The sequence below is a fragment of the Talpa occidentalis genome, unplaced genomic scaffold (genome assembly GCF_014898055.3).
Source record: "Talpa occidentalis isolate TD23 unplaced genomic scaffold, MPIMG_talOcc4v2.1 talOcc4.2, whole genome shotgun sequence".
Taxonomy (NCBI): domain Eukaryota; kingdom Metazoa; phylum Chordata; class Mammalia; order Eulipotyphla; family Talpidae; genus Talpa; species Talpa occidentalis.
In genome coordinates, this window is record NW_023602073.1 from 40,033,063 (window position 1) to 40,058,110 (window position 25,048).

The following is a 25,048-nucleotide window of genomic DNA, read 5'->3' on the forward strand; positions in this document are numbered from 1 at the left end:
GGCGGGACAGACCTCTTCTGCCACCCGCTGCTCCCCTCAGCAATGTACTTGGGTCCTTCTGCCTGTTCTGCTTCCTGCTCTGGCTCTGGTGAATTCTCTCACCCTCCCGCCCTTCTGACTTTACCCAGTGCTTATATAAATAAATAAAAGAAAAAAGTTCTATTTGCAGAACTTCTAACCTCCTGGAATCCCCTGTGCAGAGTAAGCAGGTGCTCTCAGAGACTCCAGCTCCCTTTAGGGTGGCAGGCGCCAGCACACCAGCAGAGGACCTTACACTACTTCAAAGGAAACTGGCACCCCCTGATCACTGCAGCACAATTTACAGTAGCCGAGCTGTGGAAGGGGTTGTACATAGATAATAGAATACGACTCATCAAGAAATATAAACTCATGCCATCTGGGGCAACATGGACGGAGCTAATGGAAATAAGCCCAAAGGAGAAAGACAAAAACGTCACTTAGATATGGATATAGAGAAATTAAACAAAGGGCTAGATTAAACTATCCCTTGAGTCTCCCAGGTGGTGCCTGACTACTGGCTGGGGCTGTAGACCAGCCTAGACTTCTTGGCCTGGCAGCACTGGATGGTGGACTGACCCTCTCTAGTTTGACATCAAACTCATTTGACGACAAAGCCTGACTCCTGCTGACTGAGTGCCCCATTGTCTTGTTTCACCTACACCACCACTGGGTCCCCAGCCTCTGCTGTTTACTGGGTCTGAGATGGATCTTGTACTTGATGCTGCATGTAATTTTTTATTTCTTTGTTTTTAGATTCATTTTTAATTTATTTATGCATACGAGAACTGGGGTACAGGCCAGAGGTGCAGAGGGTGAGAGGATTCACCAGACACAGAGTAGGGAGTAGAATAGGCCAATCCACTGAAATCCACTGCTGAGGGGAGTGGTGGGTGAGACAGGAGAGGTCTGCTGCCCCCTGTGGGTTGCCCCCTGGCCAGGAATCAAACTCAGGTCTAAGAAGTGATAGCACTCAGACTTAAACCTTATGCCCTTTACATCTTTTGATATTATTTAAAATAATAGAAGCACTCCTACTGCTGTACTTTCATAATAAACACGCTCCAGCCCTTGGCTCAGGTCAGGTTTACACGTGTCTTTGTCACCTTTGCTCAGTGTCCATCTCTCATGACAGTGCAAGCTCCATGTCTCCAGGGTCCTCTCTCTGCTGCCATTGTGTCTGCAGGGGAGGCAGCTTGGGGAGGCAGGAGCCAGCCAGGGAGAGGGATGCTGGCAAGTGAAGAGGAGACAAAGGCAGAGAATACTAGGGAGATGCTCCCTGGTTCACTGTGGTTGTGGAATCCTTGAAGTCACCCAGAGCCTGTCACAGGAGCCACGAGGTCAAAACTATTTTTTAAACATCACTTAGACACCATTGGCTTTTTCACTATTTCGCCATCTGCTGAGGTAAAACTTACTAAAAATGGAGCTTAAATTACTAACTGCAGTTATTCTTCACAACTACTTACCTCAGAAACACAACTCAAAGGCAGTGTCATTTCAAAGTGTCTTGGTTGAAGCATTAAAAATTATCTTCATTATTCTGTCATCCTCAAATCCACATTTTACAGCACCTGATGCGAGGACACGCAAGTGCACACACAACACTCCTGTTGCGTCCCCAACTACCATGTGCCAAGGAAAATATTTGCATGAGATGAATTAGACAGTTTTTCTTTTTTTGTAGGTAATTCCATCTGCACATGAAGGAATGAATGACAAAATCTGTGGCTATTTGATTTGGTTAATTAGACAGACATTGTCCTGAAAATGAGTGTGTGCTCCTTTAAGAAAATCAACTGACAATTGATAACTGAGAGTAACTTCTCCTTGACCAAATATAAGTGCTCAGAAAAAACCAGAATCATGGAAAATTGTGTCCTATCACTAACTTGACAACTTCCAGTACTACTTTTACTTTTTGGATTTGTGGTGAAAAATAAAATGAATTTTTTAAAATAATTTGATTCCAGTGTAATGAACATTGAAGAGCTTTATAATTTGTGGAACAATATATTACTTTAAAAAAATCACACATTAAAACTAACTGCAGTTAGTTTTATGCAAGAGAGAACTAAGGAAATGTAACAGAATAAGAAATATTCAATGATATTGTTTCAGGTTTCACTTTGCAAATAACCTGGGAGAAAATACCAGCTGTATAGATTTAATTTAGTATCAAAGTGAAATATTCACAATAATGTGAAAACACTACTCCAACATATTTGTGTGAGGCTGTAGACATTTTTTCATAGACTTCAACCAGAACCACAGCTAAATGCAGAAGGAAACTTGAAAATCCTACTGTCTTCTAATGAGACAGACAAGAAAAAACAATGAGACAGACAAGAAAGACAACTGCAAACATAAAACACGTGAAAGATCCACTCTTCCCATTGCCCTGATTAAAGGAAGTTATTTAACAGGCATTGGTTATTGATTATCTATTAACAGGCATTGGATTATTATTATTATTCTAAATGAAACAACTACATGATCAAACTCGCTTTATTCCCAGTGTGGTAAGTATGGGGAGCGATACCTCCTAAACAAGATTATGCTTGGCGTCCTCCCTAATTTGTCAGACTGGACACGGATCCGGAAGGAAAATACTGAGAATCACAGACCCAGTGCTTGGGTCATGGAGACAGGGTGAGGAAGCTTTGGGTGAGGAGAGGAGGGGCCAGAGCAAAGCCCCAGGGCCCCAGTCTGGTTCTCATAGTTCCAGGCCCCAGGGTTGTGTCTAGGGCAGGAAGGTTACTGTTGGGGATACCCCACTGCCCCCTTAGCCTCCCTTCTGTCTCCACCACCTGTGCTGGGCCCTGGACACTTGTGACTCCTCCCCAGTTCTCAGTCCCCAGTGCCTGGAGGTTCCCAGAGAACCAGTCAGCATCACTGCCTGCCCAGGTAAGTCTCTGTCCACCAGCCTAGAGTCAGAAGCTCCCCAGACCCCAGCAGTGCTGGTCTTGGGGCCCCCAACCCTCCTCCTGCTGCTTCTCTCCAGGGCTCTGGCCCAGACAGACACCTGGGCTGGTGAGTGCAGGGTGGAGGGAAAAGGCTTCTGCAGAGGAAGCTGCTGCCTTAGGCCCCTCTGTCACCCCCGTGTCCCCCTCAGTCCTGGTCCCTTTCTGTCCCCCCACCTGCCTCCTCCTTTTGTCCCCTGAGTCTTGCCCCTTCTGGACCCGCTGGCCCACTTTCAGTCTCTGGAGCTCCCTCCCTCCTGGACACTTTCTCCCCTGCCCCATCTCCCCGGGACTCAGGACCTGCCCCGGGAGGAGGGTCCGCCCGGCTTTCACCCCTCCCCGCCCCCAGGCTCCCCCTCTCTGAGGGTGTTAGAAATGGTGATGTCCCTCCCAGCCTCGGGGAGCCCCGGTGCATCGCGGGGCTACGTGGACGACACGCAGTTCGGGGTTCGACAGCGACTCCCCGGGCCAGAGCGCGGAGCCGCGGGCCCCTGGGCGGGCGGGCGGGGCGGGAGGGTCGGGCGAGGAGACGCGGCTCCGCAGACACTCGGCGCGGAGGCTCCAAGCGCTCCCGGAGGCCCCGCGCGGCCGCCGCAGCCAGAGCCGGGCCGGGGAGCAGCGCGGGCCAGGGCGGGTCACCGCTCCCCCCCACCCCCCGCCCCGAGTCTCGGGGCCCCGTGACCCCCGAGGCCGTGGCCCCTGTCAGGCCCCTTGACCAGGGAAGAGCCCGCGGGACTTTCCCCCTTTAGGTTTTATTTAAGTTCAGGATTATTCAGGGCGGGAGATCGGGTGCGGGCGGGAGACCACGGGGTGACTGAAGGGCGGGCTCAGGGTCTCCCACGGTCCAGAGGACTCTGGGCTGCGCCGCGGGGCCCGACGGCGCCTCCCCCGCGGGCACGACCAGCTCCCCACGACGGCGCCGGGGACGCGCCCTGGGCGGGGACCTGCGCGCCTGGACCCGGCGGGCCCGCGGCTCAGCTCCCCGGCGCGAGGGGGAGGGGGAAGGTCGGGCAGAGCAGGACGGGAGCAGCCTGGGGGCGGGTGCGTGGAGGGGCCCCCAGACTCCTGGGGATGGGGAAGGAGGCGCCGCAGCTCAGAGGTGAGAGGGCTGCGGGGCCTTTGATCTCCCTGAGGCGCGCACCCCGCAGGGAAATGGAATCATGGTGAGGAAGCGCCCCCTTCTGGCCAGAGAGGGAGCTGTCGGCCACGTGTTCCAGCTCTGGGATGGAGACTGGCCCAGAGGCTCCTACTTTTTCTGAAGGACAGTTAAGGAATCCAGTTCCTCCTGAGAAAGAGGGGAGACCACCCATGAAATCACCCTTCACTGGATCCTTTTGACCGGCGCCATCTTAGAAGCAATGAGTTTCTCTCTCGAGATCTTGTTTTTTGGTCAGAGAGCATTTTTGGAGATCTCACTCCTGCCTGTCTGTGTCATCACCCTCCACCCAGGTCAGCAACAAAATGCTCAGAGACCTGCATCCCACCCTGGGCTCTCACCTACTATCCCAGACTCCCAGACCAGGCTGGTTTCTGGGGTTTGTGCCCCTCCCTCCATCTACACTGTTCTCTCCACTGGAGGATGGTCACATGAGGCTGCTTCAGTGTCCATGGAGGAAACAAAAAGCATTAAAATTCCATTTCTTCCTACTCAGGCCCCCCAATCGCCATATGTGACCCATCACCCCATCTCTGAGCATGAGGTCACCCTGAGGTGCTGGGCCTTGGGCTTCTACCCTGATGACATCACCCTGACCTGGCAGCGAGTTGGGGAGGACCTGACCCAGGACACAGAGCTGGTGAACACCAGGCGGAGGGGCAGTGGGGACTGGAAACTTCCAGAAGTGGGCAGCTGTGGAGGTGCCTTCTGGAGAGGAGCAGAGATACACATGCCATGTGCAACATGAGGGGTTGATAGCACCCCTAGTCCTGAGATGGGATAAGGAGGGAAATGTGGGCACAGAGGCTGACTCGGGGCCATCAGAAGCCCTTCTGGAGACCTTCAGAGAGTCAGACCAAGGCCTCAGGTTCAGGGTCTGACCTTCCCTTCCCTTCCAGTGCCACCTCCTCAGTTCTCCATCCTTGCCGTGGTCCTCATTTCCAGCTCGGTTTTCTTTAGAGGTGCTCATTGGACACCAGGTGGCTTCATGTGTGAGGGGGTAGAAGAAGTGCTCAGGTAGGGAAGGGAGTGGGGGATCTTGTCCACTGGGGGCTTTCATGTCCCAGGGAGAACTTGCCCTGCCTGGTTAATGGGAAGTACCATCCACACACACGGGTGTTGCCCAGAGGGCATTTGGTCCAGTCCCCCTTCATGTCCTTTCCTCATTTTTCCCAGTCCTGACCTGGGTCTTTAGTCACAGTTCTGGAAACTTCCCTGTTCTGCAGGATTAGAAGATTCCTTTAGGACTTCTGACCTGACTACTCCCTGGTCTCACCTGATGCTTCTTCCCACAGGAGGACAAGGAGGAAGCTACACTCAGGCTGCAAGTAAGTGTGGTCAAGGCTTTGATCCCTGAGCCCTGGGAATGGTGTAGATGGAGCCCATGAGAGAGTCACTCTCATCAGTTTCTCCTGTGGTCTCCTCTCACCAAGTTTTGTTGTGTTCTCCCCCAGGCAGCCACAGTCCCTGTGCTCTGAAGTGTATCTCCGCCCCTATAGGTGAGACCCTGGAGAATTGCAGTGGGGGTGGGGATTGAGGCAGAGAGGCTGGGACTATGCAATGGGGATGCTTTCAGGAGGACATCTTGAGAATGCAGTGGACCATTGATAATGTTAACACTCGGGTAATGAGTGAGCTGTCAGGGGTGAAGATGCCACCACATCCTAGCAGGGGCCAGGACAGGAGGAGGGGTCCTGCCCAGCTCCTTACACCTCAAGCCAACCATAAACCTCCTCCTCTTCTGCAGGTCCAATGCTTTTTCAGTCCCACTCAGAAGCTCCTTCTCCATGGAACTGTATTTATTGGGGTGTTGTTCTGACACTCTTTACACTGTGTGAAATTTGAATTACTTTATTCTGGGGCTTGATGTTAATTGACTTCCCATCATTTTATATTGTGTACCCTGTCATTCTTGTTACACACACACACACGCGCACACACACACACACACACATGCGCACATTCCCCTCTCCTTGGGAACCAGCCCCTCACTCAGCACTGGGGTACTCTGACCCTCTGTCTCTGGTCCCCTCAGAGCCTCCCTCTCTGCAGTGTCTCTACTCAGCAGTGCCTGGGCAGCCCCAGGAGTCCCTGCACCTCCTGCCTCTGCCCTTGTGGGCAACCAGCCCCTCACCCTGCATGGCAGTGAGGAGGCGAAGGCCAAGTCCTGAGGTCAGTGACCAATAGAGGAGACAATTTACCTTTTTCTTTTCTTTTCCCCTCATTGTATTATTCAGTTGAGGTTAGCATTGGTTTACACACTGTATGTGTTCAGAGGCAAGGGTCACATCTCTTCAGATGTTTGTTACCACATCACACCCACCCTAAGGGCACCCATAGTCTTCACTACAGTCCATCGGGCCCTCTTCCTACTTTGTTTCCTACTCTTACCCCCAGCCATAGCTTCAATTCTACAGTCATATATATAGAATATGTTTTGGTTTAGTTTCATCTGTCCCAACTTTGTTTCTTTATATTCCAAATATGAATGAAATCATCTGTATGTAACTTTTTCCTTCAAATTTATTTCACTTAGCATAATCCCATCCATATCTATCATGTTGTTGCAAATTCAATATTTCATCTTTTTCACAGCTGAGTAGTATTCCATAGTGTGTATAGCTTGTGTTCTTTATCCCCTCATCTGCCGTTGGGCACTTAGTTTGTCTCCATCGCTTGGTTATGGTGGACAGCGCTGCAGTGACCGTAGGAGGCGCACATTCCTCGGAATTATTGTTTTTACCTTCTTTGGATAAATACCATGGAATGGGATGCTTGACCATATGACAGGTCTATTTTGAGGAACCTTCATTTTTTTTTTTCCCCATAGGGGCAGGACCAATGTGCTATCCATAGAAAACAGAGGTACCAAGTTACCACCCCGCCTAAGGAAAGGTGGGGCTGAGCAGGGATGAGAAGCTAAGGAAGAGGAGGAAGACGTGGAGCAAGATGGGGAAAGGAGACTGAGGAGGTGCATGGAGCAGAGAGACATGTGAAGAAGAAACCACGCCTTGCTTCTCACTTGGACTTGTTCCATGGAGTTGGGGACATGGAAAGAGACATGTGAAAGAGATTAAAAACATGGGTGAGAGACTCATGGGGAGGCTGACAATGACCGCTGTTATCTTGTCATGGATTTAGATTTTGTTCTTTTCCTTCCAGACTTGCCTGACCCCTCCTGACCCTTTCCCATGGGTCTCTACCAGTAGGTGCCTTAGCCTTGTGGCAGGCGTTCGGGCCCCAGTGGGCCTGCTTTGGGCCCAGCCTGTTTGGCTGGGCATTGACCCATGAGGGGACGGGTAACTTTGGGTGCTTCACTTGGGAACTATACTAACTATATTCTTTCTCTTCTTCTCTCTCTATTGCACACTGATTCTCTATTTTATAGTAATTGTATTAAAGTTCTTTTCTATTGAAGGTCTTACACTTTAGTGTATGTTTTGTCTTTATGCAGCTGATGGCAGATCCCATGTAGAGTGTGCAGTTTTGAAGGTCCAGGGAACCCCTCATTCTGCCCACTGACAGGACAAGACATCATTCCCACCCACCATGTGCCAGAGTTCCTTTTTCTCCACACCTTTCAATGGGTCATTCTCACAGATGTGAGGTGGGAACTCACTGTGGTTTTATTTATTTTTTAAAGATTTATTTATTTATTTATACAAGCACTGGGTACAGTAAGAAGCGCAGGAGGGTGAGAGAATTCACCAAAGCCAGAGCAGGGAACAGAACAGGCAGGCTGTCGAAGAAATACACTGCTGAGGGGAGCAGCAGGAGGGGCAGGTGAGGTCTGTTGCACCATGTGGGACCCTCGCCTGCGGCCGGGGATCAAACTGGCTTGCAGAGGCTGCTGGCAGCTTCGCAGCCCAGTGCTCAACCGCTGCGCCACCAGGGGAGGCCTTCATTGTGGTTTGAATTGGCATTTTTCTGACAGCACATGATGATAAACTTGTATCCATATATCTATTGGCCACATGTGTATCTTTTTTAGAAAAGTACCTATTTAGCTCCTCTCCTCTGTTTTGAGGTGTTTTCTTGTTTTGGAGTTCTTTGTAGATCTTGGATATTAAATCCTTATTGGATTGATGATGTACAAATAGTTTCTCCAATTTGATATTGTCTTTTCATTTTAAGGATAGCTTCCTTCACTATGTAGCTTTTTAGTCTGATGTGATTCCACTGGTTCCTTTTTGCTTTTGAATCCTTGGAGCACAGAAGACACTATGGGCAGTGAAAATCCTCTGTATGATATTCTCATGATGGACACAGGTCATTACACGTGTCCAACACCCCAAGAATGGACAATACCAGAGTAAACCCAAAGGGAAACCATGACTTTGCAACTATGACGAGCAGGTCCATTACTTGTAACCCACGTGTCAGTCTGGTCTTAACACGTGATTTGGTCATGATGTGTGAAGAGTTTTATAAGTTGAGGAATGAAGTGTAATTTACTTTAGAAAGCATATTTCATGCTCATACAAGGACATTTAAATAACACTCAAGGATACGCATAAGTCATTCCCCTCCACCCCCAACACCCCAATCAGCCAGTATCTGCTCAAAACCTAGCAATTTATCTTTTCTCTTCCAAATATATGTATCTCCATGCTCCTGTCTGGGCAATAGTGTTCGTTTTCCCATCAGTAAAGGAGTTCAGTTCACAGAGTTGGGGGGAAACATTTGCAAATCACGAATCTGACAAAGGACTGTATCTACAAATAATGCCGAAAACTCAATGATCAGAAAGAAATAACCCAATTTTAATAAGGACAAAAATAGTGTAATAAATGAATGGCACCTCATCTGTAAAAATGTACAAAACTTCTATAATAATGGCAACTGTAGTCATAGAAAAGTGAAAATATGAACAAATGCTCACTATCACAGTTAAGAACAGTGACACCATCACACCTAGGAGAGACTGAAAATGCAAACTCTGCACAATATCAGGTGCTGTCAAGGGTGTGAACAACAGAAGCCTCATTACATTCATTTTTTTAAATTTTTTTATTTATATAAGAGCTGGGGTACAGGCCCAAGTCGCGGGAGAGTGAAAGGGTTCACCAGAGACCTGATTCACCAGATCTGGTGAATCAGGATTCACCAGAGTGGGGAGCAGAACAGACAGACGGACTGAAAGCACTGCTGAGGGAAGCAGCGGGCGAGAGAGGAGATGTCTGCCCCGCCAAGTGGGAGTCTTCCTGGCTGGCCGGGAATCGAACCTGCACTGCGGAGGCTGCGGACAGCTTCACAGCACTACGTTCAACCCACTGTGCCACCGTGGAGGGCCCTCATCACATTCATTTTAAAAGATGCTTTAGGGGCTGAGAGACACATCAGAGCCCTGGGCACTGTTGTTGCCTGGTTGAGAACAAAACAGAACCTGGTAAGAGATGACACCACAGGAGGGACAGATGAGGGTGACTCCCCCATGGAGTCCATTTACACTGTCCCCAGGGGCTCAGGGTCAAACCACTGATCTACACTTACCTAGAGCCTGAGTGTAACTTCCTCCTTGTCTCCCTGTGGGTAGAAAAATCATGTGAGACCAGGGAGCAGTCAGGTCAGAAGCCTAAAGGAATCTTCTAATCCTGCACCACAGGGAAGTTTCCAGAACTGGGACTAAAGACCCAGGTCAGGACTGGGGAAAAAGAAGAAAGGAGGTGAGGAGGGACTGGAGCAAATGCCCTCTGGGCAACACATGTGTGTGGATGGCACTTCCCAATAAACAGGCAGGGCAAGTTCTGCCTGGGACAAGGAAGCCCCAAGTGGACAAGATCCCTCACTCCTTTCCCTACCTGAGTGCTTCCTCCTCCACATCACAGCTGCAGCCACCGCAGCTCCAGTGAGCACAGCTCCAAGGAGAACCAGGCCAGCAATGATGCCCGCGGTGGGGATGGAGGACTGAGGAAGGGGCACTGGAAGGGAAGGGAAGATCATACCCTGAGCCCCAGACCTTATCCTGACCCTCTGAAGGGCTCCAGAAGGGCTCCTGATGGCCCTGAGAACAGCCTCAGTGCCCACATCCTCCTCCTTACCCCATCTCAGGACTTGGGGCTCCAGCAGTCCCTCATGCTGCACGTGGCACGTGTATCTCTGCTCCTCTCCAGAAGGCACCACCACAGCCGCCCACTTCTGGAAGGTTCCATCTCCCCCAGGCCTGGTCTCCACCAGCTCCATCTCCTGGGTCAGGTCCTCCCCATCTCGCTGCCAGGTCAGGGTGATGTCCGCTGGGTAGAAGCCCAGGGCCCAGCACCTCAGGGTGACCTCATCCTCAGAGGTGGGGTGGTGAGTCACATGTGTCCTTGGGGGATCTGAGGTGGTAAATCAGAAAAGTCATTTTGTGTTTCCTCCATGGACACTGAAGAATCCTCATGAGAGCATCCTCACAATGGACAAGACAACTGGTGTGGCAGGAAGAAGCATAAACTGTAAAAAACAGGCTAATCTGGGGAATCTGTGCGATTCTCCTATTCCTAAGAAAGTTCTGGAATGAGGAGGAAAGCCCAGGGTAGGATGAAGCAGAGGGAGTGGAACACAGACGTTTTATTCCTGACCTGGGTGGAAGGTGAATGACACAGAAAAGCAGGGATCACATAACTGAAAATGTTCTCAGACCAGAAACAAGACTGAGAGAGAAACTCGTGGTTCTCAAACAGGCCCCTGGTCAAAAGGACCCGGTGACGCGTGATGTCAGGGACTGTCTGTCTTTCTCAGGAGAGACGGGATCCCTTCACTGTCCTTCAGAAGAAGCCGGAGTCTCTGGGAGTCTCTCTAGTGCAGAACATGAACCCCAGGGGAGTCCCCCTCTCGGGACTAGGGAGAGGACTCGTTTCCCGCAGTGACTCCAGGCAGGGGGGGACCGGGAGGCCTCCAGGCCCCTCTTACCCGTGCGCTGCAGAGTCTCCTTCCCGTACTCCAGGCATGTGCGCAGCCACCTCAAGCACCTGCCCTCCGCATAGTTCCTGAATTTCTCTGCCTCACCCCGGGCCTCCCACTCGCGCCGGGTGATCTGAGCGGCCGTGTCCGCAGTGGTCCAGGAGCGCAGGTTCTAGTTCAGGGCCAGGTAATCAGCGCCGTCGTAGGCGAACTGATCATACCCGTGGAGGAGGCGCCCGTCGGGCCCCATGTCGCAGCCAAACATGTTCTGGAAGGTGTGAGAGCCTGTCCCTGCCCCGTCACCCCGGGATCTCCCCGCCCACGCCCCCTCCCGCCGGGAATAAACTAAACAGAATGAAATGGGGTGAAAGTCCCGCGGGCTGTTCCCGGGCAGGTTGCAGAGAAGCCTGGAGGGGGAGACCCTGAGCGACCCCCGTCTGTGGGGATGGGGGTGCTGACCCGGCCCGGACCCGCGCCAGCTCACCAGTCTCCCTCTGGTTGTAGAGGCCCTGCAGGGAGTCCAGGTGCTCTCCGTACCTCAGTGTGCGCTCCCTTAGGATCCGCGTCCTCCCGTCCTGCTCCTCCTGCTCCACCTGCCCTGCCCAGGGCGCCCGAGGCTCCGCACTCTGGCCCATAGAGTCGCTGTCGAAGCGGTTGAACTGCGTGTCGTCCACGTAGCCCACGAAGATGAAGCGGGGCTCCCCGAGGCCGGGCCGGGTCATCGCGGTGGAGAAAAACCTCACGGAGTGGGGGCCTGGGGGCGGGAGGGGAGACCCGGGTTATTCTTCTCCCCTTCGGGGGCTCGAGTCCCAGGGGGCGCCCACGAGACAAAAAGTGGGTGAAAGACGAGTGAGAGCGAAAAGCGCCTGCGGGACGAAAATGGCCGGGACTCGGGGGGCCAGAGGAGGCTGGGGTCTCGGGGGACGGAAAGGGGCCAGGACGGGGCGGGGCCGAGGTGGGGGGACACCTAGGGCGGCGGCGAGGTCGCGCCTTTCCCACCCCCGCCCACGCCCTCGCTCCCGCCTCTGGGAGCGCCCTGTCCCCTCCCGACCCGCACTCACCCGCCCGGGTCTCCCTCGGGGCCGCGGCCCCCGCGAGCAGCAGCAGGAGGGCTGCGCCCCCCATCCCCCAGGACGCGCCTCCACCCGGGCTGGGGAGACGGAGTCCTGGCGGGTGGGTGGGGGCTTTGGAACGGGAGCCGCGGGGCTGCTGATTGGCTGCTCTGGAGACCTCCAGGCAATGGGGAGTGAGCCCTGGGGTGACTCACCAGTATCCAGGCAGGAGGACCCGCCCAGGCTGTGAGCCCAGAAGTGGAACCGAGGGGAGAGGGCGAATCCCCAGCAGTCACCTTCCAGCCCTGCACCCCGCGCTGGGGACTGAGACCCAGACAGCCACACCCCGAGACCTGGGACTTTGCCGCCCCCTCCTCTCCTGCTCGGAGACCTTTGTCACACCGTGTCCCTGAGTCCAGGCCCAGGGACTGGGTCCGCAAGTCTCAAACATTTTTCTTTCAGAAACTCTGTACAGTCTCACAAATTATTACGGATCCCATGTATAATTTTGTTATGTGGGTTACAGCTTTAAATATTTACTTTACTAGAATAAAACCTTTTTAAAAGATGTTATTGCTTCTTTACTTTAGAATATAAATAACCTGGGGCCTCCCTGGTGGCGCAAGGGGTTAAGCATCAGCACTGTGAAGTGACCTGTAGCTGCAGCAGCACAAGTTGGCCAGGGAGCAACTCACATGGCACCGCAGACCTCTCCTGCCTCACCTGCTGCTCCCCTCAGCAGTGGATTTCTGTAGATCTGCCTGTTCTGCTCCCCACTCTCTGTCTTTGGTGAATCCACTCACCTGCCACACCTCTGGCCTGTACCCCAGTTCTTGTATGCATAAATAAATAAATCTTTTTTAAAAAGAATACTAATAACCTATGATATGCTAATGATGGAGTTTTTGAGTCAGTGGGTTTGGAGTGAGGGATTCTTGGGGTCACTCTGGGAAAGATGTCACCAGGGCTCCCGTTTCAGCGGTACGTGGAGAGTTCCCCAGGCAAGTTTCTTCACGAGACAGAGACACTAGTTATATTTAAAGGGAAGGTTTTTTACGGGAAAAGGATGTCCTAAAGCTAATTCCATACAGGCTTTGTGGACTCCACCCCCACCCCAGGCCAAAGCCAAAGACACTGGGAACTCCAAATCCCATCACCACCCAAGGGAAGGTGGCTGGGACCTGAGGGTGGGGTTAAGCAGCCAGGTTTGGTATAAAACCAGACACGTGGGCTTTGGTGGGGGGCTCTTTTTTTGGCTCTCCGCCAGCTGGCAGCACTTGGCCAGCTCTGAGAGTGCCTTTGTGTTTCCAGGTTGGCGAATAGGGTAGGACGCATTAAAGACTTTATTTCCCTATTTTCTCCCTGAGTTGTACATTTCCTCATTTCCCTTTCCCTTTTATTAACCTTTTGTGTGTGCCTGTAGTGGAGTACAAATAAGTCCCTTTTATGCGCGCAGGTGAGAACCCACAGCCAGGCAACCCATTTTTATATCGGGGCTGCTCAGGTTTATTAGGGAAAGGTTTATTAGGGAAAGGGACAGAAGAGTAAAGGATATTTGCATAGACACAGGTGGGCAGGAAGAGCTGCCCAGAAAGGGACAGGTTTGCTGAGAGAGGCCTGCATGGTTGCAAGTGGGCGGCCTTGAGGAGAGCTGCCTCCACTGAGGGAGGTCAATGAAGAGAAGTGCAGGCATGATACAGGTCATGGGCAGGCAGGAGGCTGCTGCCCTGCGGAGGAGAGATTTGGTGAAAAGAGGCACCTGCATAGTCACAGGTGGACAGAGGGAGTGCTACCCCAGCCTGTGCAGAGACCGCACTAATACAGTCTTCTGTTGGGGAGGGGCCACTCCTTGTGAGCCTTTGGGTTAGTTGCTGATTATGGATAACTGTGCAGAATCTGAAAGCGACCAGAGATTCCACCATGGGCTCAATCTCCATATCTTTACCCTTGGGCCTGAGCTCTAGACAGCAGTCTGATACCTGCTTGGATTTTCTGTTTTGTAATCTAGGCTTTGGTGCCTAAGGATCTTGGTTTCTAGATCTGTGTCAGTGGCTGTGTTAATCCCTTCTACCCCCTGCTCCTTGTGTGAGCCAGATTTCTGGTCTTGGGGAACCTCCTTTCCAGTCTTTTTCTATTGCTGTTCTCCATCATTTACTAACTTGACAACTTCCAGTACTATTTTTACTATTGGGATTTGTGGTGCAAAATAAAGTGAAAAAAAATTTTTTAAATAATTTGATTCCAGGGACCTCCCTGGTGGCGCAAGGGGTTAAGACGCAACCTATGAGGTAATCAGAAGCCTCTGCAGCCTCAATCTGCTCTGGATTCCCAGGCCAGCCAGGGAGCAACCCACATGGCATAGCAGACCTCTCCTGACTAGCCCACTGCTACCCTCAGCAGTGTCCTTTGGTCAATCTGCCTGTTCTGTTCCCCACTCTGTGTCTGGTGAATCCTCTCACCCCCCACACCTCTGGTCTGTTCTCCAGCTCTTGTATGCATAAATAAATAAATCTTTTAAAAAAATAAATAATTTGATTCCAGTGTAATGAATACTGAAGAGCTTTATGAAAGGTTTGGCCTGGTAAAGAAAAGGAGAGCCAGGCTAAACTTTCTCAAAGGAAGGGAAAATTTATTGCGCCCGGGCAGACTTCACGGACCCATGGTGGGGGTCAGTGAAGCCTGGTGGGCTGTTCCCAGGTGGGCTGCCTGGTGGGTTTTTGCATTTGGCCTCCTGCATGGACCTTGACTTTATAACTTAGTGGAACAATATATTACTTTAAAAAAAAAAATCACACATTAGCACAAGACCCAACCAATATGCAAGAGAGTGATGAGAAAATATATTATTGAGCAAATGAATATAAAGATTCCAGCAGAATTTCCAGTCTAGGTGCAATTGTAATAGAGTGGTGCCCAGGAAAATGTTCCCTCGCCCCACCCAAAGGAGGGTGGAGCTAAAGAGAAGAGAAGAACCTGGAGAGGAGACAGAAGAAGAAATGAAGCAGGATGGAGCCAGAAGGAGACATGGAGGAGGCACATGGAACAGAGAGACATGTGAAGAAACTGCGTTTGCCTTTTGGTCCTGAAACAGACGTGGTTGAGAGACCCATGGGGAGGAGAGCAATGTTAGCTTTTATCTTGATTTTGATTTTGCTCTTTTCCCTCCAGACTTGTCTGGTTGTCTGGTTATTTCTGATCCTTTTCTGTGGGTCCCCACTAAAAGATGCTTTAGATTTGTGGCAGGCTTTTGGGCCTCGCTCTGGGCCAATCCCATTCGGGTGGTCTTTTACCCATGAGGGGACGGGTAACTTTGGGTGCTGGATTTAGAAACTATATTCTTTGTCTTTTCTATATAGTTTACTAATTGTATTCAATTTCCTTTCCATTACAGTCTTAAATGTTTTGTCTTGATATGGCCGATGACAGAACCTATTTAGAGCAGGCAGGTTTGCGGGGCCTGGGGTGCTCCTCTCCCTGCCCTGTAACACAATGAACACTCCCATGCAGGCATAATTAACAAGTTTGCTTACTCACAGCTCTTTCCCTTCTAAGATGCATGGCCAGGGCCTGAGCACTCTTATCTACAACGTTGGGCAGTAAACCAGCTGGCCTGTCTCTTAAAGGGCATCCTCAAATACCTCATCTTGCCCCCTTTGCCTGGCGTCCCTTGTCTGGGGACTTTGCAGCAAATGGTTGTGCCTGCTTGTAGGGTAAAGAAAATATCAAGCTTTTCTGCCCTTCCGCCATCAGGATAGATGATGGATCCTTGTCCTGAATGCATGCCTGATGGCGGGCACCTGGAATAGGGTGTGGGCATAGGTAGATGGGATTCAGCTGAGCTAAGACTGTGCTTTTAAGGGCGGTGTCACGGGGATGCCAGCAGCAGCAGTAGAAGCCGAAGCCGAAACCGAAAGAGAAGCGGAGATCACCAGAGAGCCCAGATAGAGTGAGGATTTGCTGGGGGCTGGGAGGCCTGCCAGCGTCCCGCCCCCCCAACACCCCTGCCTGCCATATGCCTGGTGAACCCCAATAAAAGACCTGCAAAAAACCCACTGAGGACTCTGACTCCTCCTTTACCCGGTCTGCATGGGATCAGAAAACCTGCACTGTATCCAGTCCTGACCCTGCACTGCTGAAAACGATGCTATTGATGGAGGACAGGAATGAAAAAAACTGAAGAAAGGAAGCACCACAAGACCAGAAACCTGGCTGTAGGATAAATGGTTTTCAGGCTTTTCTGCCCTTCCACCATCAGGATTGCCTTGCCTGATGGGGCACCTGCAGTTGTTACATTGTTGCAAGCTGTCTGGTTTACTTCTGTGGGCCAGGAGGGGTATTGAGATAGGCTCCAGAGAAGCAGAAGCAGGAGAGCAGCAGAAGAGAAAAGGGGAGAAAGTAGCCAGAGAAGCCCAAAGTGAAGACTTGCCAGGGGCTAGGAGGCCTGCAGGCTTTCTGGCCCCCTGGCACCCCTGCCTACCCTGTACCTGTTTGCCACACTACATGTAAAGCTCAATAAAAGCCTAATAAAACCAATGCGGGCTCCAGGACTCTCCTTTACCCCATCTGCCGAATCATAAATAACCTGCTCTGTGGCCATCCTGGTCCTACACTGGCTCTCACAAGGATGGGGGTAGAAGAGATTAGCATAACCATCAACACAGTTGTGGAAACTAGGATCCTTCTGCACAGACTACACAGTTGTGAAAACTAAGATCCTTTGGCGCCAAAGCCTAGATTACAAAGCATAACATCCAAGCAGGTATCCCAGGGCGCATCCAAAGGTAAAAATATGGAGATTGAGCCCATTGTGGAATTTCAGGTCTTTTTCAGATTCTGCAAAGTTATCCCAAATCAGCCACTAACCCTAAAGCTTACAAGGAGTGGCCCCTCCCAACAGAAAAGGACTATATCAGTGCAGTCTGCACAAGCTTGGGGCAGCTCTCCCTCTGCCCACCTGTGACAGATACCTCTCTCCGCAGGGCAGCAGCCTCCCTGCCTGCCATGACCTGTACCTGCCAAGGCTTCTCCTCACTGACTTCCCTCAATGGAGGCAGCTCTCCTCAAGGCCGCTCGCCTGCAACCACGCAGGCCTCTCTCAGCAAACCTGTCCCTTTCGGAGCAGCTCTTCCTGCCCACCTGTGTCTATGCAAGTGTCTTACTCTTCTGTCTCTTGCCCTAATAAACCTTCCCTTTAAATATAACTAGTGTCTCTGTCCCGTGGAGAAACTCGCCTGGAGAATTCTCCATGTGTCGCTGAAATAGGAGCTCTGGTGAAACCTTTCCCAGAGTGACCCCAAGGACCCCACATTCTAAACCCACAGACCACAAAAACCACATCACTATCAATGTAAGAGATATGGACACAGTTGTGTATAAAAGGAACCCTTGGTCTTTATTTTTTGTTTTGTTTTGTTTTGTTGATTTTTTTAAAATAAATTTTATTTTTATATTCCCCATATAATTGGAACCCCCTTATTTTGACCCCAATCCCTCCCCTCCCCGCCCCCCAACCCCCATAGAGTGTCTCTGGTTCATAGTTGTTTGTTGATTTTGATTTTCACTTTCTTATAGTTATTCATTTTCCTGGTCCCTTATTTAAGTTTTCTAGATTCCTGCTATGAGTGAGACCATCCGGTATTTTTCTTTTTCTTTCTTGCTTATTTCGCTGAGCATGATCCCTTCCAGCGCCATCCATGTTGCTGCAAATTGCATGTGTTTATCTTTTTTGAATGCTGAGTAATATTCCATGGTGTATATGTACCACACTTTCTTGATCTCTGAAGAGGAAATGCAAATGGCCAACAGGCATATGAAAAAATGTTGAACATCACTTGTCATCAGGGAAATGCAAATCAAAACTACCATGAGAATTACACCAGTGAGAATGGCACATATTAAAAAAACTAGCAACAACAAATGTTGGCGAGGATGTAGAGAAAAAGGAACTCTCCTGCACTGTTGGTGGGAGTGCAAACTGGTCCAACCACTATGGAGAGCTGTGTGGAGATTTCTGGACCTACTAAACATAGAGCTTCCATATGATCCAGCAATTCCACTCCTAGGTATTTACCCAAAGGACACCGAAACATCAATTCCAAAGAGCACCTGCACCCCTATGTTTATAGCAGCACTGTTTACAATAGCTAAGCTTTGGAAACAAACCAAATGCCCTTGGTCTTTAAACCGGTGCTCAAACCTTATGGGGCTACCCAGGTCTGGGACCTCATACATGAATAATAAAGCTTCTGACCTCACCATTCCTGAAGTACCGATTGTTCTTCCTCTGCCTGGATAAAAGGCCAGAATTTATTTCTACAAGAACACTATGGAAATGTAACAGAATAAGAAATATTCAATGATACTGTTTCAGGTTTCACTTTGCAATTAACCTTGGAGAAAATACCAAAACACCACCTGTATATTTTTAATGTAGTATCAAAGTGGAATATTTCAAATTGTCTGAAAACACTACTTCAACATATTTGTGTAAGGCAGTGTCTGCATAGTTATAGTAAGGCAGTGTGTATTTTTTCATAGACTTCAACCAGAACAACAGACCAAATGGAGAAGAAAATATGAAAATGCAAAGGTCTTCTAATGAAACAGACAAGAAAGACAATTGCAAAAATATAAAATGCAAAAGATCCACTCTTCTCATTGCCCCGATTATTTTCAGAAATATTATTTCTGTTAAGAACACTTTCTGTTAACATGCATTGGGTTATACATATTATTCTAAATGAAATAGTTACATGATTAAACACAGCTTTATTCCTAGGGTGGTAAATAGGGGTAGTAATACCTCATAAACAAAAGTATACTTGGCGTCCTCACTTATCTGTAAGACTTTATGCAGATTCTGAAAGGAAAATGACTGAGAAGCGCTGACCCAGTCCTTGGGCCTGGAATCGGGGAGACAGTGTGACAAAGCTCTGGGTGAGGAGAGGAGGGGCCAGAGCAAAGCCCCAGGGCCCTAGTCTGGTTCTCATAGTTCCAGGCCCCAGGGCTGTGTCCAGGGCAGGAAGGTTACTGTTGGGGATACCCCACTGTCCCCTTAGCCTCCCTTCTGTCTCCACCACCTGTGCTGGGCCCTGGACACTTGTGACTCCCCCCCAGTTCTCAGTACCAGTGCCTGGAGGTTCCCAGAGAAGCCAATCAGCATGGCCCCCAGTTAAATCTCTGTCCACCAGCCTAGAGTCAGAAGCTCCCCAGACCCCAGCAGTGCTGGTCATGGGGCCCCCAACCTCCTCCTGCTGCTTCTCTCCAGGGCTGTGTCCCAGGCCTGGGCTGGTGAGTGCAGGATGGGTTGAGAGGATTCACCAGAGACAGAGTTGGGGGCAGAACTGGCAGCTAAGTGAAATACACTGCTCAGGGGAGCAGTGGACGAGTCAAGGGAGGTCTGCTGTGCCATGTGTGTCACCTCCCCAACTGCACACAGCTTCATAGGTTGCGTCTTAACCCCTTGTGCCTCCAGGGAGGCCCCCAAATATGTTTTCAAATTATTTGGGTAACTAGCTGGGGCAGTGATCGCTGGGCTGTATGTCAGGTTTTTGGGTTTTCAAAGAAACTGTCAAAGATCTTTGACAGTGACCGCACCCTTTAGCATTCCTGCAGGCAGTGTTGAGGCTCCTGTTGTCCACATCCTGGGCAGCACCTGTGCAGGGTTTGCATTTTTCAGCCCCTACCAGGTGTGATGGTGTCACTGTTGTTCCCTTTGTGTTTACCTAGTGCCCTGTGATGCTGAGCATCTGTTCATGTTCTTCCTTGTCGTCTGTGTCTCTTCTTGGTGACGTGTCTGTTAAAGTCTTTTGTCCATTTTTCAAATGAGGCACCACTCATTTACAACACTGTTTTTGTCCCTTTTAAAATTGTGTTATTTCTCTCTGCTCATTGAGTTTTAAGCGTTATTTTGTAAATACTAGGTACAGTCCTTGATCAGATTCATGATTTGCAAATGTTTCCCCGACTCTGTGTCCTGAACTCCTGTACTGACAGGAAAACAAGCATTGTTGTCCAGACAGAAGCATGGAGATATATATATATATATATATATATATATATATATTTTTTTTTTTTTTAAGAAGAGAAATGATAAATCACTAACTGTTTTTGAGCAGATGTCCTAGCTGACTGGGTGTTGGGGGGGTGACTTACCTATGTGTGTCCTTGAGTGGTATTTATTTATTTTTTTTTTTTTAAAGAATCCAGTGATGCACATCTGTCCTTTTCTTTTTTTTTTTTTTTAAGATTTATTTATTTATTTATAGAAGCACTGGGTACAGTCAGAAGCGCGGGATGGTGAGAGAATTCACCAGAGCCAGAGCGGGGAGCAGAGCAGGCAGAAGGACCGAAGGACACTGCTGAGGGGAGCAGCGGGCAGCAGGAGAGGTCTGCGCACCATGTGGGACCCTCCTCCGGTGGCCGGGGAGCAGCCGGGGATTGAACCGGCGCTGCAGAGGCTGCGGGCAGCTTCGCAACCCAGCGCTCAACCGCTGCGCCACCTGGGAGGCCCCCTTGAGTGGTATTTAAATGTTCTTGTATGTGCATGAAATATGCTTTCAAAAGTAAATTACACTACATTACTCAATTTATAACACTCCTCACACATCACGACCAAATCACGTGTTAAGACCAGACTGGCACGTGTGTTACCAGTGATGGACCCACACGTCACAGTCGCCAAACTCATGGTTTCCCTTTGGGTTCACTCTGGTGTTGTCCGTTCTGTGGGTGTTGTTGGACAAATGTACAATGACCTGTGTCCATCAGAGTATTTTCACTGCCCATAATGTCTTCTGTGCTCCAATGAAACAAAAGCAAAAAAAAAACCAAAAACCCAATGGAATCACATGAGACTAAATAGCTTCTACATAGTGAAGCAAACTATCATTAAAATGAAAAGACAATATTGAGTCAGAGAAAATATTTGCACATCATCAATCCAACAAGGAGTTACTATCCAAGATCTACAAAGAACTCCAAAACAAGGAAACAACCCAATCAAAACAGGGGCAGAGAAGCTAAATAGGTACTTTTCTAAAGAAGACACACATGTGGCCAACAGGTACATGGATACATGTTTATCATCATGTGCTGTAAGGAAAATGCCAATTAAAACCACAATGAGTTACCACCTCACACCTGTGAGAATGACCCGTTGAAGGGTGTGGAGGGAAAGGAACTCTGGCACATGAGGATGAAGTCTGGTCCTGTTAGCGGTCTGAATGAGGGGTTCCCAGGGGCCCTCAAACCTGTACACTCTACATGGGATCTGCATCAGCTGCCTAAAGACAAAATCTAACGCATAACATCTTTGTTAGAAAAGAACTTGAACACAATGAGTGTGCAATAGAGAATTAGTGTGTAATAGGAAAAGAGAAGAGAAAGAACATAGATAAATAATTCCCAATTAAGCACCCAAAGCTACCCGTCCCCTCATGGGTAAATGTCCAGCCAAACAGGCTTGGCTCAAAGCAGAACCACTGAGGCCCAAAAGCCTGCCACAATCTATGGCACCTACTGGTGACCCATGGGACAGGGGCAGGAGGGGCCAGGCAAGTCTGGAAGGACAAGAGCAAAATCAAATCCACATCAAGATAACAGCTGCCATTGTCAGGCTCCCCTGGGTCTCTCACCAACTTCTCTGTCTCTTTCACGTGTCTCTGACCCTACATAGGTCCTCACACGTGTGCTCACAGGCTGCACCTGCAAAACTTCCTCTTGCACATGTGCGTGTCCACAGGGGGTCTGTCCTGAAATCCTCCATGTCACTTCAATAATGATGTATTGTATCGCCTCAGTACCCAGGACTCATAAAACAGGTATCCTTTTGCTTTAAACTTGATTCCTCATTTTCCCTCTATATCAACATCCTTTCAGTGAGAAGGTTTGAAGTGTCTGGGGAGAAACAGGAACCCTCTGCTACATGGTCCCCCTCCTAGATGATGTTGTCATCAGGGCTCACGGCCTTATGGTCACATCTCCTAACGCACAGCCCTCCCCGGGCAAGGACTGGTCATGGGAGACAGACTTACAGCTTCCCATGGCCTGAACTTTTCTCACCATTTGGTTCCTGCTTTTTCCATGAGGGCCAAGCAGGAGGAGGGGAGTGTCCAGCTCCTCTCCGGAACCCTCAGCCTCTGTCCTCCCTCAGGCGTCAGGGCATGAACAAGGACAGGGAGTTGGGGTACCTGCTGTGTCTAGGTTCTGCCATCACTGGCCTGATGCTCTTTTCATTTTTACCCTCATCTAGAAAATAAGAATGGATTTGAAGTTCTTTTTAGCTCAAATCCTAACACTCTGGCAGGCATGGATTTTGTTTTTAAGATTTATTTAATTATTTTTAAATTTATGTGTTTATGCATACAAGAACTGGGGGACAGACCAGAGGTGGGGGTGAGAGGGTTCACCAGAGACAGCGGGAACAGAACAGGCAGAGTGACTGAAATACATTGCTGAGGGGAGCAGTGGGCAAGTCAGGAGAGGTCTGCTGCACCATGTGGGTATCTCCATGGCCAGGGATTGAACTCGTGCTGCAGAGACTGTGGACAGCTTCATAGGTTGCATCTTAAGCCCTTGTGCCACTGGGAGGCCCAAGATTTATTTATTCATGCTTATAAGAACTGGGGTACAGGGCAGAGATGTGGGGGGTAAGAGGATTCACCAGAGGCAGTGGGGAGCAGGACAGGCAGACTGACTGAAATCCACTGCTGAGGGGAACAGTGGGTGAGACAGGCGAGGTCTGCTGCACCATGTGGGTTGCTCCCTGGCCTGGGATCTAACTCACGCTTCAGAGGCTGTGGATAGCTTCACAGTGCTGTGCTTAACCCCTTATACCACCAGGGAGGCCCAAGCATGAATTTTTGCAGCTTCACTTGTCACTTTCTCAGGCCGGAACAGAGAAGGGCGGGTCAGGTGGGCGCAGGTCACCACACCCTGCAGCGGGACAGTCACCAGTTCCACTCTCAGGCTATGTTAAAACAGGGCAATGTTGGGGACAGTCACTGTTTCTGGGTCCTCATCCATGTGCTCGCACTTGCAAGACAACACTCAGGCTCAGGGTGTAAAAGCAACAGGGTTTATTAAAAAGGGGAGACTGCAAACAAGGAAGGAGTGTCTAAGCCCAGAAATGGCCATCCATCCTACCTCAGACAGTGTCCTCAGTGTCCAGTGGTCCGAAACAAAGGCTACTCACACAAGCTGTGCTATGACAGCCTGGAGCTGGTGACAACAGGTAAGCAGTGGAGCAGGATCCAACTCCCGGTGGCAGCTGGGGGTGATCCCAGATGGGGCTGCTCAGGTGATGCTGCAGCAGCCAGCAACAGCTGTCCACAGGCCAGGCGGACAGCACCAGACCCTGGACTGGACACTGCCAGATGCAACAGCACCAGGAGATGGTGCCCAAGGGTAAGAAGTGGTGGACAGCTCTCAGAGGAGGCCGGATACAGGTCAGCAGTGCTGGTCAGCACTGGTCCAGCAGGCAATGGTGCCAGAGATGCCAGTTTACATCTGATAAAGATGCCATTGTACCAACAGCAAACAGCCTTAGAGAGGCTGGGCATAAGCCACCAGCAAACAGCTCCTTTAGAAACCCCAGGGACAGCCTGACGATGTTCTCTGCAGGCGGTGTTAGAGCCAGGGCCAGAGGCAGGTGTAGCCATCAGGTCTCAGCAAAGGTCTCTGGAAAGGTCTCACACTCTGCGGAGGTCTTGACAAAGATCTTTCTAGGAGTACCAACAGATCTGACCAGTAGTTGTCTATCAAGTGACTCAGGCTGGCTGCTGCTCTGGCTTGTATCCTCTTCAGGGCGCTGCCTTTCAAGTTTGATTGGCCCCTTTATAATCCAAGCTGTTTGGTTGGTGCCAGAGGAGGTCCAATCAGATTGGTCCATTTAGAGGCCTGGATGGTCTCAAAAACCTTGAATGGTGGGGGGCTCCCTGGTGGCGCAGGGGTTAAAGCCACAGCACAATCAAGCTATTGCCAGCCACTACAACATGAGTTTGATCCCCGGCCAGGGAGCCAACCCTCGTGGCACAGCAGACCTCTCCTGTCTAGCCCGTTGCTCCCCTTAGCTATGTATTTCAGTAGATCCTCCTGTTCTGCTCCCTACTCTGACTCTGGTGAATCCTCCTACCCCTGACACCTCTGGCCTAAACCCCAGTTCTTGTGTGCATACGTAAGTAAAAATAAAAATCTCTTTTAAAACAAACAAAACAAAAAAAAATCTTGAATGACCCCTGTGAGAGCTTGAATCTGATTGGTCCATTACAATTCTGGCACTGTATTCCCAAATGAACACCTGCCAGTGTGTCCAGATGCCTGAGGTCAGATAGTCTCACCCTGGAGTGCAGGCCGCTGTCACGCAGAGGGCAGCAAACAGGCCCATAGGCTGCACGCAGTAAGGTCCCCTCTCCCCCCAGCATCAGGGATCACAGTGGGTGTGGGCTTCAGCAGGGCCAGATGCTCACCTGAGCATCCAGAGCAGGCACCCCTCTATCACAGCCCACCAGGCCGGTCTCTCACCTGCCACAGCACAGCCCAGGCCAACGCTGCCAGAGCTCAGGGAGGCCCACAGTCCGCATGCTGAGTTTGGGCCTAGAATGCCATGGGCCTCTCTCCCCATGGCTTCTGTCAAGGCTTGCTACTGAAGCGGGCCTCAGCAAAGCTGGTCATACCCCACCGCTTGCACCAGGCTGCAGGGGTCCACATTAAATGTAGAATCAGGAAAATGACCCCTGGGCAAGTCGGCTCCCAGAGGACAAACTGACCAGAATAAAACTGAACCTGCTGTTCCCTCTTGTGGTGGCTCCTGGCAGCGTGGACAGCACACAGTGACCTCGGCGGGTCAGAGAGTCACTCAGCTGAGAGCAGGCCTGGCAGAAGTAAAAAAAAACTTACCTCCAATCCCGGTAGCAAATATCATAATGGTGCTTACCTTTCCGTGCTCTCCTCCGGCGTGGCCATGCCTACAAGGAGAT

General features: G+C 50.3%; 1 protein-coding gene and 1 pseudogene across 1 annotated transcript; both read right to left on the reverse strand.

Annotated features, from left to right (window-relative positions):
* The window catches only part of LOC129146276 (class I histocompatibility antigen, Gogo-C*0203 alpha chain-like), a 2,933-nt pseudogene extending 1,611 nt beyond the window's left edge, over nt 1-1,322 (reverse strand).
* A 6,479-nt stretch (nt 1,323-7,801) lies between these two features.
* Nucleotides 7,802-25,034, reverse strand: LOC119252065 (class I histocompatibility antigen, Gogo-OKO alpha chain-like). Its single transcript, XM_054698111.1, has 8 exons — nt 25,006-25,034; nt 12,081-12,173; nt 11,557-11,773; nt 11,029-11,191; nt 10,179-10,454; nt 9,939-10,058; nt 9,631-9,663; nt 7,802-9,501 (listed from the first exon to the last, which is right to left on the reverse strand). The coding sequence occupies exons 1-8, from the start codon at nt 25,032-25,034 to the stop codon at nt 9,458-9,460; spliced, it is 975 nt and encodes a 324-aa protein (XP_054554086.1). The 3' UTR covers nt 7,802-9,457.
* Between the last annotated feature and the right edge of the window lie 14 nt (nt 25,035-25,048).